The sequence below is a fragment of the Periplaneta americana genome, chromosome 10 (genome assembly GCF_040183065.1).
Source record: "Periplaneta americana isolate PAMFEO1 chromosome 10, P.americana_PAMFEO1_priV1, whole genome shotgun sequence".
Classification (NCBI taxonomy): domain Eukaryota; kingdom Metazoa; phylum Arthropoda; class Insecta; order Blattodea; family Blattidae; genus Periplaneta; species Periplaneta americana.
The window spans coordinates 3,263,819-3,278,771 of record NC_091126.1 but is presented as its reverse complement, the minus strand read 5'-3'; the positions used below and the strand labels follow the sequence as shown (position 1 = coordinate 3,278,771).

The 14,953-nt window shown below is 35.4% G+C and overlaps 1 protein-coding gene and 1 long non-coding RNA gene across 2 annotated transcripts; both read left to right on the top strand.

Moving 5' to 3' along the window:
• Positions 1-558: 558 nt before the first annotated feature.
• LOC138707391 (uncharacterized) lies at positions 559-1,665 on the top strand. The gene is made up of 3 exons (XR_011334223.1): positions 559-737; positions 832-1,000; positions 1,102-1,665. It is a non-coding gene; the product is annotated as an uncharacterized lncRNA (long non-coding RNA).
• A 1,482-nt stretch (positions 1,666-3,147) lies between these two features.
• Positions 3,148-11,711, top strand: LOC138707390 (uncharacterized). The gene is made up of 2 exons (XM_069836749.1): positions 3,148-3,979; positions 4,111-11,711. Exon 2 carries the CDS (start codon positions 4,244-4,246, stop codon positions 5,105-5,107), a length of 864 nt encoding a protein of 287 aa, XP_069692850.1. The 5' UTR covers positions 3,148-3,979; positions 4,111-4,243; the 3' UTR covers positions 5,108-11,711.
• Positions 11,712-14,953: the final 3,242 nt, after the last annotated feature.

Here is a 14,953-nt window from a genome sequence, read left to right as displayed (position 1 = left end):
CGATTCTCTAAAACTTAACAACAGGTCTATACTGATAATCACATATTTACTTCACTTAAGAATTTGATTATAATAAGAACTTGTGTAATCAAGGTGCATACATTTATGTCTTGTGACCTAAGACTAATGTATGTTAATATAATTTTCGATTCTCTGAAACCTAACAATTTGCTGATTAACGTAAAATTATACAATCTATAATGTGTATTGTGTAGGCCTATTTATGGATGTATGAGTATGTTTTCTACAAATTGCTGCGTACGTATTTTCTTTTCTTTAATGTTCTAACGCATATCAACGAAACTTTGAATATGTTTATTTCGTCCTAATTTTACGTTAAACGTCGAAAATGGCCATAATCTGTCAATTTTAGATCATCACAGCGTTAAATTGCGTGATCTACGTTCTGCTATTATGCGTCTGCTCTCCAACATCATGGCGGCAAGCGCAGCGTTCAATTTGCCCCGGTTTCCTCGTTTCGCGCAGCCGAGACTGTAGGGGCTTGGTCCACACACAGCTCCGAGAAATGTGTAATCGAACCAAAGAGTACAGAATAGAAAATAGTTGCCAGTGTCGCGCGGTAGCCATCTTAATTTAACCTATCATTGTATTTTCATGGTGTAGTCATGGACAGTTTTTTTAGTAATATTTTGATAAATTTAAATATGTCGATCCTGTGTGCTGTATGGCAGAGGAAATAAGGAGTCCAAGAACTTACCTGGAATAACTTATCATAGGTATGCATGAGAGAGTAATGACATTATATACGTAAATATCCGGAGTTGTTGTCGTCTGTAGTTCATTAATATTTAAATTTAACTTGTGTTACAGCTTTCGAAAGGATCCTGAGGTTGAAGCTATTCGGACACCTCGTGTTGTCGCAGCACAATTTGTTCCAGTCACTTCAGGGAGGAGGATATGGATCGCACGACCTCATCATAGCCTATATGTATCAGAAAGGGGGCCGTGCTGTATATATTTGCACCCTGAAGAACCAAAGGTTAATTATATGAGCATTACACTGATAGAATAATATTGGTATATTTATTCGCTATTGTGTATAAAGTAGGCTCGTTATGTTATATGAATTATTATTTTCAGGAAAGAAGAAGAGTAAAACTGAAGTTTGCCGAAATCTTTCTCTCCCTCTCTCTACTGTGACAGTTGTAGACGAAGTTGGGACCTCCGTTATGTCATTGGAAGGTGATACTGAAAATGAAATTCGGGTTCTATCGAAGAATAAGGAAAGGATAGTTTTGTGTACAAAAAGAGAATAAGACATTGCAACAGTATAAATGGCGAGTGGTGAAATCAGTGGGTGACTTGAAAGATGTGTTGGAAACTGTGAAACAGAAAATCTTGTGTGAATACGAGTTTTGTGATATGTCACGTTCCATTTCAAAGACTTTTGTATCTCTTCTCAAGAGACATATGAAAGGTTAATGGTAAAAAGCAAAAGAAACAGTGTGATAAAAACATAGCCCTACCTATCGGTAACAATTAATTTTCTTTCTCCTAACACATATAACTTTGTTAAAGAATTTGATACAGCTCTTCCTAATCCTCGGACTCTATACAAATGGTACAGTATCGTAAATGCAGTTCATTGTACAATAAATGAGATATTCATATTCACAGCATAATATAAATAAAATGTTAATATACAAATAATTGTGTTTTTTTATGTTTATTATGTTGTAGCCTATAGTTTGAACCTTATAAATCATCCAATTTCTTAATAAAAATATAGCAGTGGACCAAACCAAGAACGAACAGTTTAAAAATACTAAAAAGGTAAGCAGTTTACATAATTTCGTGATGCAAAACATGAATTAATGAAATATAACTTATTTTCTTTGGGACGTTTGTTACTCCATTACCATGAAAAGAAAAATATTTATATTGCATAAAACTGCAATAAGTGTATTTGATAGACTCTTTAATGCGACAGTGGCTCTGGAACTATACGTTTTCAATTTTTTTCACGGCCTTCAGTAAAACTATGACAATGTGGTCATAATATAGGAGGTGATAGAGCTTCTTTCTTAACACCCAATTATATAAAATATTTTCCAATATTATCAACATAAGACGCAATAGTTCCTGCACTAATTACTAGGGAAATGACCAGTTTTCATAGTATTGCATCTTGGACCTAACGAGTGTTATATTTGTAACAAGTGAGGGGAGGGCTACAACAATGTATTAAATACAGAAGAATCAAATTTGTATAATTTTAACAAGTGTGGGCTACAACATCGTATTAGAATACACAAGTATCAAAAGATTTTTTTATCCTGAAAGTAAAATATTTGTGGCTGCAAACCAAAACTATGTTTTTACCACATTATACAACTTGCAGAAGTCAGTGAAACGAAAGAAAATTGTGCCTTTCTTTGGTGTAATTTTTCTGGAGAAATACCATTATTCCCTCACTATATTAAACGGGATGGAGGAAATTGTATTTCACTTTATCGCGAAACGGAATGATAGTGTTCACTTTTTCATTACCAGGAACAGCATTCTCTTCAGTCCAATAATGAAACCCCTGAATCACGAGTACAATGAAGAAAACTGAATCCTTAATAAATTATCGTGTTGACTAGCAAGTAATACTGTACATACAGTAATATCTAATATAAAATCATATCTTTTCTTTGTTAAGTATTATGTGATCATGAAGTCATAATTTCATTCATAGCCAATATTATGTTGATTGGCATTGCAAATTAGAAACCTAACCTAATTAATGTCTGATTAAATCGGTTATCTGCTTCCTTATTTCTTCTTTTATTTGAAGACCTCCCCGGAATAAGGACATAACGAACAAAACTGTAAATTCATGTTTCAATAGAAAGGAAAATTATTTCAGGAGCATATTTCATGACTATCACAGTCATTTCATTAAACAGGGATAAAAATTTATTCAGCCATTGAGTTCAATGATTTGTTATAAATAAATGCATTAAAATTTCTTTTCCTACCTACATCACATATTTTAATAATTTGATGTTACATTCCTTTTACCGGAGAGGTCTTCAATTTAGAATTATTATAGTTATCGTCTCGTGTATCATACTTATTTGTATGACACCAAAAAATTTCAATGGCCGATCTGACATATTAGAACAATTTTGCTAAGTCTTCTGCATTTAAAACAGCTGAAAAATGTTTTCCCGATATCTGTGTGTAATTGTAATCGTTGACAGAGGTCGAATGTGTCTTGAAAAATTCGCTGGGCTAGCGATCAGAGCGAGAAATGTGTTTACCTCGCGCGAAGTGAGCGAGAAACTCGTTGTAGTGTGTGACGTTCCATTTAAACCAATGCTTTCGATTAAACGCATTTCTCGGCACACATTTCACATTACACATTTCTCGGTATAGTGTGTAACCGGCCTAAATAGGGACTAGAAGAGGTTTCTAACTCGTTGATCTTAGCCCGATATAGATGAGGAGGATCTTCAAGAGACTATACTAAAAGCCAGGTTATGAACCGACGAAACAGGAAGTAGTTGCAATGGCGCGAGGAAAGTGCGGGTTAGAGGGGTAGCCTGTGCAGTGATGACACGTTGAGTGTGGGGGCGGGAGGGGAGAACGAGAACGGAGCTTTTCATTGGACCTCGTGTGAAAATGTCGTCTGCTAACGAAAATCTGGCAACGGAATCACGGAGACAGTGTAGCCAGTTCATTTGCAGTACCACGTGCATTACGAGTCGCATTTCGTACCAGCGTCATTAGCTCGTGCTTTCTTAAAAAACAGTAATTTTAATTACTAATATTGTAGATAGTGTTATCGAGAACTATACACAGTAGTTATTTTAAACATATCGGTGACAAACGCTGAACACGCTTTGAATCTCGCCCCACTATGTGGCAACAGAGCTCAGAAAGAGACCAACAGAACGTTGCTTCCGGTTTAGTCGGTTCATAACCTGGCTTTTAGTATAGTTGGGCCTGAGGAGAATCTTCAATATACAAGGTAAAATACATTTTATTACTATGTATTAGATGAAACACTGATTATTTACACTATGTTACATGAAAATAATTTCTGTAGGGATTTTTTGTTTGAAGGATATTTTATAAGGAATTAGGGATTTTTGGTTACAGCAACGTGGCAACACTACTAACGATAGAAGAAAAACATATAGCCGCGCAGTGTAGATGTTCTTTAGGCGTGTTGTGAATAGTAGGTAATCCGATATTGACTGAGTGCAATTAATCGCATTACTGAAGTGGGAGTATGGAAGATAAGTTTAAGAGGCGCCCTAATGAGTTATCGCTTTCTCGTGTGAAGACTATTATGAAGAGTTCACCAGATGTTGAAAATGTATCTCAAGAATCTGTGTTCCTGGTGACAAAAGCTACAGAACTGTTTATTAAATATATGGTTGAAGAAGCATATAAAGAAAGTAATAATGCTAAAGCTCTCGAGTACAATCATGTGTCAGAATTAGTGCAAACAAGGGAGGAACTTTGTTTCCTTCGAGAAATTGTTCCACGAAAATGCAAACTTGGAGATATAGAAGAAATTATTAAACAAAAAGACTCCAAAGCGCCATTGTCACCAGATTTATCACTCATTTCCGACGATGAAATACTCTCATATTCGCAACAATTCAAAGAACCAAAATCGGAATCGTCACTTACCACACGTCAAAAAGACTCCTCCTCAATTGCTATTGAATCTTCACCGAAACCAGGATCTTCATCTACAAAGCAAGGACCAGCATCACGGACTAGACATACATCGTCAAAGAGTGGACAAATGTCATCAGAAACATTTGAGACTGTGACTCGTTCAGCTGTTACTTCTCCCCCTGGTACACCTTCAACGATTACGTTGTCATCCTCATCGAGGGACATAGGTTACGAGGGTTCCCCATCACCAACTTTCAGTATTGAGGCAGGTCCTTCCAAGGCTGGACTGGCTTCTCCCATGAGTGCGGTAACTGTGTCGTCAGGCTCGCGCACACCTTCTCCTTCACCCTCTTATTCATCGCTGTCTCCAGAAGCTCTTTCAGCTGTGCCTGCACCAACTGTAATTAGTGTAGATATTGTTGACAGCTTATCTGACGATTCTCTTTCTGATTCCATGCAAAACTAATTAACTCTCTTTTTGTATACTATTTCCATTATGGAATTTTGTAAAGAAATGTAAGCTGAAATTACAACTACTCGCAGAAAAATTCTGTTTGCTGACTTGTAAAGGACAAATTGTTTCACAGGTTACAAGTGCAGGTATTTTTGTACAAGAGCGCTACCGAAGGTAGGCATAATTTATTTACCTATTTGGCTTCTAGTCGGGTTATACGTACCGACAATAGAAAAATCGAGGGGTGTCACCAATTTGGGACTGAAAATCTACTTCGTCTTACTTCTTCCTGGCTACATACTCAGACAACCTCACACGCCATGTCTGCAACTGAATGACTTGAAATGCATTCTTTCCAGTCGTTTGTTACAGCATTGCTAACATATGAATTCATCCCACGAGCCTTCGAAGAAATTTACCCCTGGATCTTGCATATGTTTATACGAATAGCAGTGCATTCAATTTAGACATTTTCCACTGACAATTTTTTTTTTACTTTGATAACGTTTTTGTACAGAATTATCCAAGTGCACCAAAATAACTTTGTTTAACCTACAAATGAACCAAAGTTACAAATAAGTCGCGTAGTAACATTTTGAGGAATGTTGCCCAAAATGAACTTTGTTATATTTTACAGGTAATTTTCCATTAACATTGCTCGGCTAGATTAAATTTGCTCATGCATATAGGTAATTGAGTGCCCTGTAAATGTAATTCCATTTGAGGGATCCGGGGTTTTGCACAAACAAGTCCACCCAAACCAAGTGATATCTTCGGAAATTTTACCATTTTGTAGACGTTAGCATATGGGAATTTGAGGTGATTTTGGAAGAGAAAATCATTGATTTTAAAAGGGATTATTATTATTAATTCTGAAGGAAAGTCTCTCCATAGTTTTTAGAAGTTTTGAGCATGTATAATTATTCCATTTTAAATTTCCATCATTTATATGCGTAGATTGTTGTGGGGGGGCTATGGTTTTACACGTTGTAGATTTTTTAAGTTTTACGTAGTTATGGTTGTTGGTAGGCGATGTTTATTGCTTGATGGTGATTGGAGTAGTTTAGATTGGTTAGGTTGTGTATGTATTTATTTATTTACACTGCAAGTAGGCAAACACTTGGTGGCAGTAGTAACTTAATTACACACAATAATTACAATTAATAATAATAAAAAGGGTAAAGGTATCCCCGTCACATGCCATGAAGGCACTTTGGGGGCATGGAGGTAGAGCCCCATGCTTTCCATAACCTCGGCACTAGAATGAGGTGGTGTGGTCGGCACCATGCTCTGACCGCCTTTTACCCCCGGGAAAGACCCGGTACTCAATTTTATATATAGTTAAAATAACCTAATTAATAAGTGAAAATAGTTTTTCATTACAGCATAAATATAAATATATATAGGGCATACATAAATTGCACATTGGTACTGATACCCTTTCACTACTTTCACTACACTCTCAATCTCACTCACTGCACTGACACCATGTAACACATTTCACTGTCACTATAGAACACATTTCGCTGACACTATAAATGATCACTAGCTTAGTTTAGTTTAGTTTGGTTTAAGTTGTGATAGGTTTTGTTAGGTTAAAGTCGAAAGTATGCGTTTCCGAAATTTTTTTGTATTAGCTTTCGAAAGTTGAGCATAAAATCGTCATTTGTAAAAAAAAAAGTTCTAAAATCGTGGAATGGGCGTCCTCCAGAATTACAGAACCTTCGTAAAAGACTAGTATTTTCCCTGGACAAAAATTACAACACGAAGAAAGTGCCTACTGAAGGATGCACTGGAAGGAATGGGGAATGGTGAACAGGAGAAGAGTTCAGGGCAGAAGAAGATATCAGCTGATAGACGAAATTAAGATAGGCCTATGTGGATCATATGAGGAGATGACGAGGAAGGCAGAAAATAGGAAAGACTGGAGAATGCTGGGTTTGCAGTGAAAGACATGCCCTTGGGCAGAACATTATGAATGAATGAAATAAAGTAAAAGTTATTATTTTGATGTGGATCAAACTAATACCCTTCTCCCCTTGATAGGCCTATTTACGTACCCTGAAACTCTTCCCTTTCAAAAGTATTGCTTATAAATTCGACGATTTTCACTTCAAAAATAAACTGAAATTCCCATGCGCTAGTTTCTCCAGTAAATTTACATAATATTACATATGTATAAAGGACTTATTTTATGATAGTGAATCCTGTAAGTTAGTGACTTTTGCTCACTATTTTATGATGAAGTACCTATAATGTCCTGATATATATATATATATATATATATATATATATATATATATATATATATGTGCAAGAATCAGTGAAAAATGAGCATGATCAAAAGGAATTACATACGTGTACATGCACACATGCTGTATTGACATGATGTGCCTGTCATACAAAAATATCATCAGCATACAAATTTTGGTGATTCTGACTTATTTATACCACTATACAGTATTATTTCTGCTCTATCGATTGGTGAAGTCCATTAAAGGAGCAGTCCGTGATAAAATTCGAAATTTTGATTATATTATAGGATGTTTACCTAAGTAATCCTTAGATTAACGGCGTTTGTCTCATCTCTCTACGCCTTTTAGTTTGTGAAATATTAAAGGTCTTACTGCAAGCTCTGACGTCAAAACCACTGATCGCTTCATAAGACTGCATTGTACAGTTCCGTTTGACATATAGTGTAGACCGAGTAAATACAAATTCATGTTACAGTCAGTTATTATTAACTCACTTAGGACCTATCACATGCATATACTGTAATAGTAGTAATAATAATAATAATAATAATAATAATAATAATAATAATAATAATAACTTACCCAAACTCTATCCCACTTTAAATCCCGTGTACAATGCATTCTGTTCCATTCTGTGATTAGAACGACTTGGGTCTGATAATGGTTCAAACTGAAAAGGTTTAATATTTTGATCAATTATAACCTAAGTCAACGTCTTCACTGAGTGAGTGAATGTATGTTGAGACGTGAAATATTCGTTATGAAGGGACTACAGACGTGTTTATCTCACGTCAGCAATAAATTAGTACAAGGTTTATATTATTCTATTGCACCATAGTTGTTGAGTCACACGGTTTAGGCACCGGGGCTTGTTTGAGAGAAATCTAAAACATGTGCATCATCGAATTGCAGTAGTGGATAACCACGAACTACTTCCAACACATTTCTCTGTATATCTTCTCTCCACGCGTTTTCCTTCCTGCTGTATGTTTTCTTTTCCATCCATCGTTTAGTGACTTTAGGGTACTGGAGTCTGGAGCCAGTTACATCTCTTTTCACGTTGTAATTATGGCCCACTATCGCAATCATAGTTCTTGTTACTATTCCATCATATGGAAAGTGTTTTCTCTTAGGAATGTAAACCAAACTCTCGTTATGATATGATTCAAGTTTGCTGGTGTGACAAAACTGATTAGTCTGCTTTAAGTCTTTTAAAGGGCAGGGTTGCATACAACATTTTTCAGAGCATTGTAATCGTTGGGTCCAGGTTCGATCCATTCCCTCTCGCTATTATATGGGTGAATGTGTGCACACTTTTTATATGTCTCTGTTCGTGTATATTACAAACATGATTTAATACAGCAATGAATCTGTCTTCTAAGTCATCAGAATCACCTTCATGTAGTACATAACCACCAGGAGTGATTTATGATGCTGTCTTTCCACATTTGTATTTACTCATATGTTTTTGCAGCGGCTTCAAGGTTTTTAGATAAGCTTTTTGCAATGTACCAAATGTCAAATTGATGGTCCACCATTCATATTTGGTCCTTATGAATTTCCTAATTCCTTTATTGCGGTCCGACAGAGAGGGTAATGTTCATTTTTTCTTTTAGGCGATCTAGAACTTTTTCGCATGCTGCTTTTTCAAGATTGCCTACAATTAGGCCCTTTTGCAGAACTATGAAGTCTATAAGATTATCTGAATCGAGGTCCATTACACTGTAAGTCACATATTTTGCACTGTAACCAGGGTGAGTCAAATCACCGCGATTCACACGTTTTTATCTTTTAGGGAATTGATAAGTTGTTCATGAATGTGAAAATAACTACACCTACTGTTGGTTCTACTAATTTTGAAATTATTTTATAAAATGTTGTCTTGCCGATGAAATATAGTTGTAAAGTTTTTGAAAAATTTTCAAACAATTTGTACCTTATACCTGATGAATTAGAATTTGAAGTTTCTTCTTCTATTTGAAAAGATCTGTCAAAGTCAGTTTATGGCTCACTCACATCTGATTCACCACACACATTTCTTAGCGTCTCTCACCCTATCTCACACTGCACAGCTTTGTTTATATTAGGTTTCTGTGAATTTTCAGCCTCATCGAGAACTACACATACGTCAATATTTTCAGCTATAGGTGCATCAGTGCAACTTGCTATTACTTCTTCGACGACCTTTTTTCATTTATAAGCAGAGGAGCGCTTAGTATTAGAACTGTCTTGGGGAGATTCTCCTTTCAAAAATAAGGGACAGCAGTTTTCTTCATTTTCAAAGAAGTTCTATTGTCTTTCATTAAACGTCTTTTTAATAGACACGATTCTTCAAAATTAATTTCATGGAAATGATTAGAACACACAACAGCAGTTTTCGATGGTGTAAAATCTTTTCTGTTGATTTTCTTCGCCCATGTTTTAAATATTTGCGGTGACTTTTCTTTGCTTGGAAATACATGAAATGATACCCCTTCTCCATGTTCTGCTTTTGTTCTTCCCTCTGAACACGAAAAATCACAACACCACGGCATTTTAAACTGTATTACGATACAATTTCTTCTGTTTAGTCTACTGTAGTTCAAAGTCGTTCATATAAAAGAAAATATGCCCTACATAAAACCACAACGTTGGTATGTGCTGTTTTATGATTAAATGAAAAGCAAAATATAACTTCACTCAATCACAACTAAGTCCGAAATTCTGTTCACGTGTATTACGGCGCGAGAAGATTATTTAATAGAAAGAACTGCACTCGGGATGTTCTCGGCCTACTACACAATCACACCAGTTCAGTGGCTGTGATGTCATAAGTATTTGTGCGGAGTCAGTAACTCAAGAACCATGCCTCGCATTGACATGCAGTAAATTACATTCTACTTAGATTGAAAAACGTTTTTGATTAAAGCCAACTTAATTTTATCGCGGACTGCTCCTTTAAGTTCTGAAATAAACTGGCTATGGAGGATTTCTCATTTTTAGCTACTAAGTCACAAATCACAATCCATTTTCTCATAAAACAGTTAACACGAGGAACATAATAGCAGATAACTTTTTTTTCACTGGGAGAGTCAATTCAGAACTAGAACATTAAAAAATTTCAGTTTTCTACCTTTACTCTAACAAAAGATATTGAGTAAATAAATATGAAAAAATCTTTAACTTTGTCTCAAAACTTGTATGCTGACGATATGTTCAGATTAAGATAACTTGTTCCAGGATATGCAGAGTATGTCAATAGAAAATAAGGATGTTTATGCATAACAAGCAAAGCTAAATTCAGGAGTAATATATCTTAGGTTCTGTCCATGGTCACTAATGCTACAAAGTGTCAGTTACTGCTGATTGTATTCATATTTTAACTAAATATAATATATGGGCCATTTTCAAATAACTTACACATTTTACCATTTACAAGAAATGAAAACTTTCACGAAATACATTTTTGTCTGTAATTATTAGGGCCAGGCTTCATATATTTACAGGATCTTTGAAAGTCAAGCAAAAACAGTTTTATATAGGCCTACGTTTTGAACATCTGTGATTACGAATATGCAGAGTTAATATTGCATATTTTGGGTGTTTCTGCATATAATAGTCTATTTTGCATATATTGTAGCATATTTTCAGGATTTTGTTGCACAAATCACCAGATAAGCAAATTTTGAATTTTTTTTTCAGTATAATATTTTCTCTAAACAAACAAAGGTCTATTGTAGCGTATCCACTCTGCCGACGACAATCAACTACAATGCCATTTTTCTCAATATGCGCGAAACATAACATAGACGTTTGTTCTCAGTTAAGATACAGTTATACTCACATGAGAGAGAAAGCTTAACATCAGTCCAAGGACAATTCTGTGTGGTTTGTGTGAATTCGTGATGCCACCTACAAAATCATCATTCCAGAGCACCCTGAAGCAATGGGTAACAAATAAAAAAGGCTTGAGGACAGACAGAATGACTGCTCTGCGATTTTTGTGCAAAACATGTATCTATTTATTTAAATATTATAATTTTTATTTTGATAGTTAATGCAAAGGTTATAATGTCAACTGGAAATGAGAAAGAAATTTATACAAATGTGAATTAATAAAATTGAATATGTTAAATTTTATTTTCTTGGAAACAGTCTTTTTTTCTCTAATAATTCATTTCAAATGTACACTACTAGAAATAAAATATGGGCTGACTCTTAGTCGAGAATCGCCTTGTATGTAGGCAAGAAGGTTTAAACATGTGTTCCCATATTGCCTAACTACAAGCACTGCACATGCACATAGTGTTGTATCTGGAACTTTTATAATTGTTACCGATACTTGATATGTTAAATAAATTGATTTTGCATGTTTTTGCGTATATCAGACTTTTTTCGTGCATATAAATCCTGACCCTATAGTCGCGACGCTGTTATTTCCGGCGTGACTCCGCCTCTTTGCTTACGTCTTAGGAAATGAAAGCTCTATAAATTCTAGGTAGGTAGTATCGTTCGCCATTTTTGTTCTTTCCTTCCCGAGCTACCATACGAGGAATCTATTTGCCACACCGTTAAACATTATCATGTCGTAGCTTCCATGATAATAAATCAAACGCACTGTAATTCAGCAAATAACTGAGCGGCAAATAACATCTTCGTGTGCTTTCTGCAAACGCCAATGGAAGAGCCAAAATGGCGGGCGATTATATTAAGTATTTATCGAGCCTGAAAAAATGAATAACGTCTTCATAAGCGAATCACAAGATGCACACGTTTAAATGTAGCCAACCTGCAACGCAATTGGCTGCCGGAAATTAGAGCGACGGGACTATAGTAATCATCTTACATAATAATAACTAAACTCGTGCTGCTCAGGTCTGCAATTTCATAAATCTGTGTTTATAAGGAATGTTTCTTTTCATCGGTGAGAGCGTTTCCCTAAACTCTGTTACCTTACTTTAATATTGTTTTTAAATCACCTAATTGATGAAGGCATGTATAGTTTCATAAAACAGTTGAATTTGAATAAATGTATCTCATTCTTTAACCAAAATTACTGTATATAACTCAGTTTGCCTTTTAAAACTATTTGTTCTAAACACTTACTTTTTCCCAAAAATCAAAGTCTATTTTAGGCTTTTAGGGAAGTCATGATTCATACTTTTAGTGAAATCATAATAATAATCTGTGGCGCTACAGCCCATGAAGGGCCTAGACCGACCAGCCGGCTGCTGGCCTCACGCCCACATGTCGAAGTAGAGGTGGACGATCATCCAACCAGAATGGAGGTACCGTGTGGTTAGCACGATGATCCCCCCAGCTGTTATAGCTGGCATTCGCAACCGGATTTCCCTACCTATCGTAGGTCCCCTACCTATCATACCCCATACACTGGCCGAAATTTCATGAGAAAATTTCTTCCCCCATGAGGACTCGAACCAGCGCGCATTCCATAATGCAAGTCCTAGGCAGGATGCCTTAGACTGCGATGCCACGGCTCGGGACAGTGAAATCATACTTCACTGTTATATAACTGGAACTTCAGAACAATTTATAGAACAAGATTTAGTACTGAGTAACAGAGTTGAGAAATATGTTCATAAAATTATGTACAGTACTACAAAGAGACTATTGCTGAAATCAAATTAATATGGTCTGTTTTCAAAGGTAACTCCATTCTAACAACACTGCATAACAATTATGCAATTGTAGTTAATTATAAGTAAATAGTATTTGTAAGAGAGTTGAGATTGAATTAAAATACTCACCACAATTTTGGATTTCAAGCTTGTTAAAGAACACAGTTTCTATTTTACACAGCTTGCAACCATCTTGGATATATACAAAGAATCAGATCTTTCTTGTACTGACATAGCACCGTCTAGCATATTATTTTTTAAACTATTTTGACTAGTAACCGAGTTAAGGTAGACTTGGGGATAATATTAAAACCTGTGAAACGTGAACATTTCCAGTTATTTATTCAACATTTTCAATGGGATAAGAGGAATAAATATTAAAGAATACAAAACAAAAATAAAGACAACCTAAAATAATGACATTTTATATTATAAGCACCGTATATGATATTTTTAGACCAACTATTGGAAAAGAGAGCCTACACGCAATTAGTAGTGACAATGGAGTTAGATTAGTCAACTTTGCCACATCGAAAAATTTAATTGTCAAAAGTACAACATTCCCCCATAAGGATATACATAAATATACTTGGACTTCTCCAGATGGATTGACACACAACCAAATAGATCACATCTTGATAGATAAATGGAGACATACCAGTATAGTAGATATTCGAACTTTCAGGGGTGCAGACTGCAATTCTGACCATTATTTGGCGATTGGAGAATTAAGAGAAAGATTATCAGTAGCCAAGCGAGTAGAGCAACAAGTCAACATTACTGAATTCAATATTTTGAAATTAAAGGACGAGGAAGCTAAGCAAAATTATCAGGTCGAAATTTCGAATAGGTTTGCCACTTTAGAAAGTTCCGACGAAGTTGAGAAAGAATTAGATGTTAATAGCGTGTGGGAAAATATCAGAGATAGTATCAAAATTGCAGCTGAGCAGAGCATAGGTTATTATGAAACTAAGAAAAAGAAACCATGGTTTGATGAAGATTGTTGCATGGTAGTAGAAAGAAGGAAACAGGCAAAATTGAAATTCTTACAGGATCCAGTTGAGGAGAAGAGAGATAATTATTTCAATGAAAGACGGGAAGCAAGTCGTACACTTAGGAATACAAAGAGAGGTTACTTGAAGAAAAAACTGAATGAGGTAGAAACAAATAGTAACAATAAAAACATTTGAGATTTATATAAGGGTATAAAGGAATTTAAGAACGGATATCAGCCAAGGGTAAACGTGATCAAGGATGAGAATGGTCACTTGCTTGCAGACTCTCCATCAATCCTAAACAGATGGAAAAACTATTTTGCGCAACTACTAAATGCACATAGGCCAAATAGAAATGATCAGGACGAAATTGAAATACAAACTGCTGAGCCATTTATACCCGAACCCACGCTTTCAGAAGTCGAAATTGCGATAGAAAATCTGAAAAAGTACAAGTCTCCAGGTATCGATCAAATTCCAGCAGAATTAATACAAGAGGGTGGAAGTGTATTATATAGCGAAATTTATAAACTTGTACTTGCTATTTGGGAAAAGGAAATTGTACCAGAACAATGGAAGGAGTCCATAATTGTACATATTTTTGAAAAGGGGGACAAAACCAACTGTGGTAACTTTCGAGGAATATCACTTTTGTTGACGTCGTACAAAATTTTGTCCAATATTCTTTAGAGAAGATTAACTCCGTACGTAGATGAAATTATTGGGGATCATCAGTGCGGTTTTTGGCGTAATAGATCGACTATTGATCAGATTTTTTGTATTCGACAGATAATGGAGAAAAAATGGGAGTATAAGGGTACAGTACATCAGTTAGTCATAGATTTCAAAAAGGCATATGACTCGGTTAAGAGGGAAGTATTATATGATATTCTTACTGAATTTGGTATTCCCAAGAAACTAGTTCGATTAATTAAAATGTGTCTCAGTGAAACATACAGCAGAGTCCGTATAGGTCAGTTTCTATCTGAT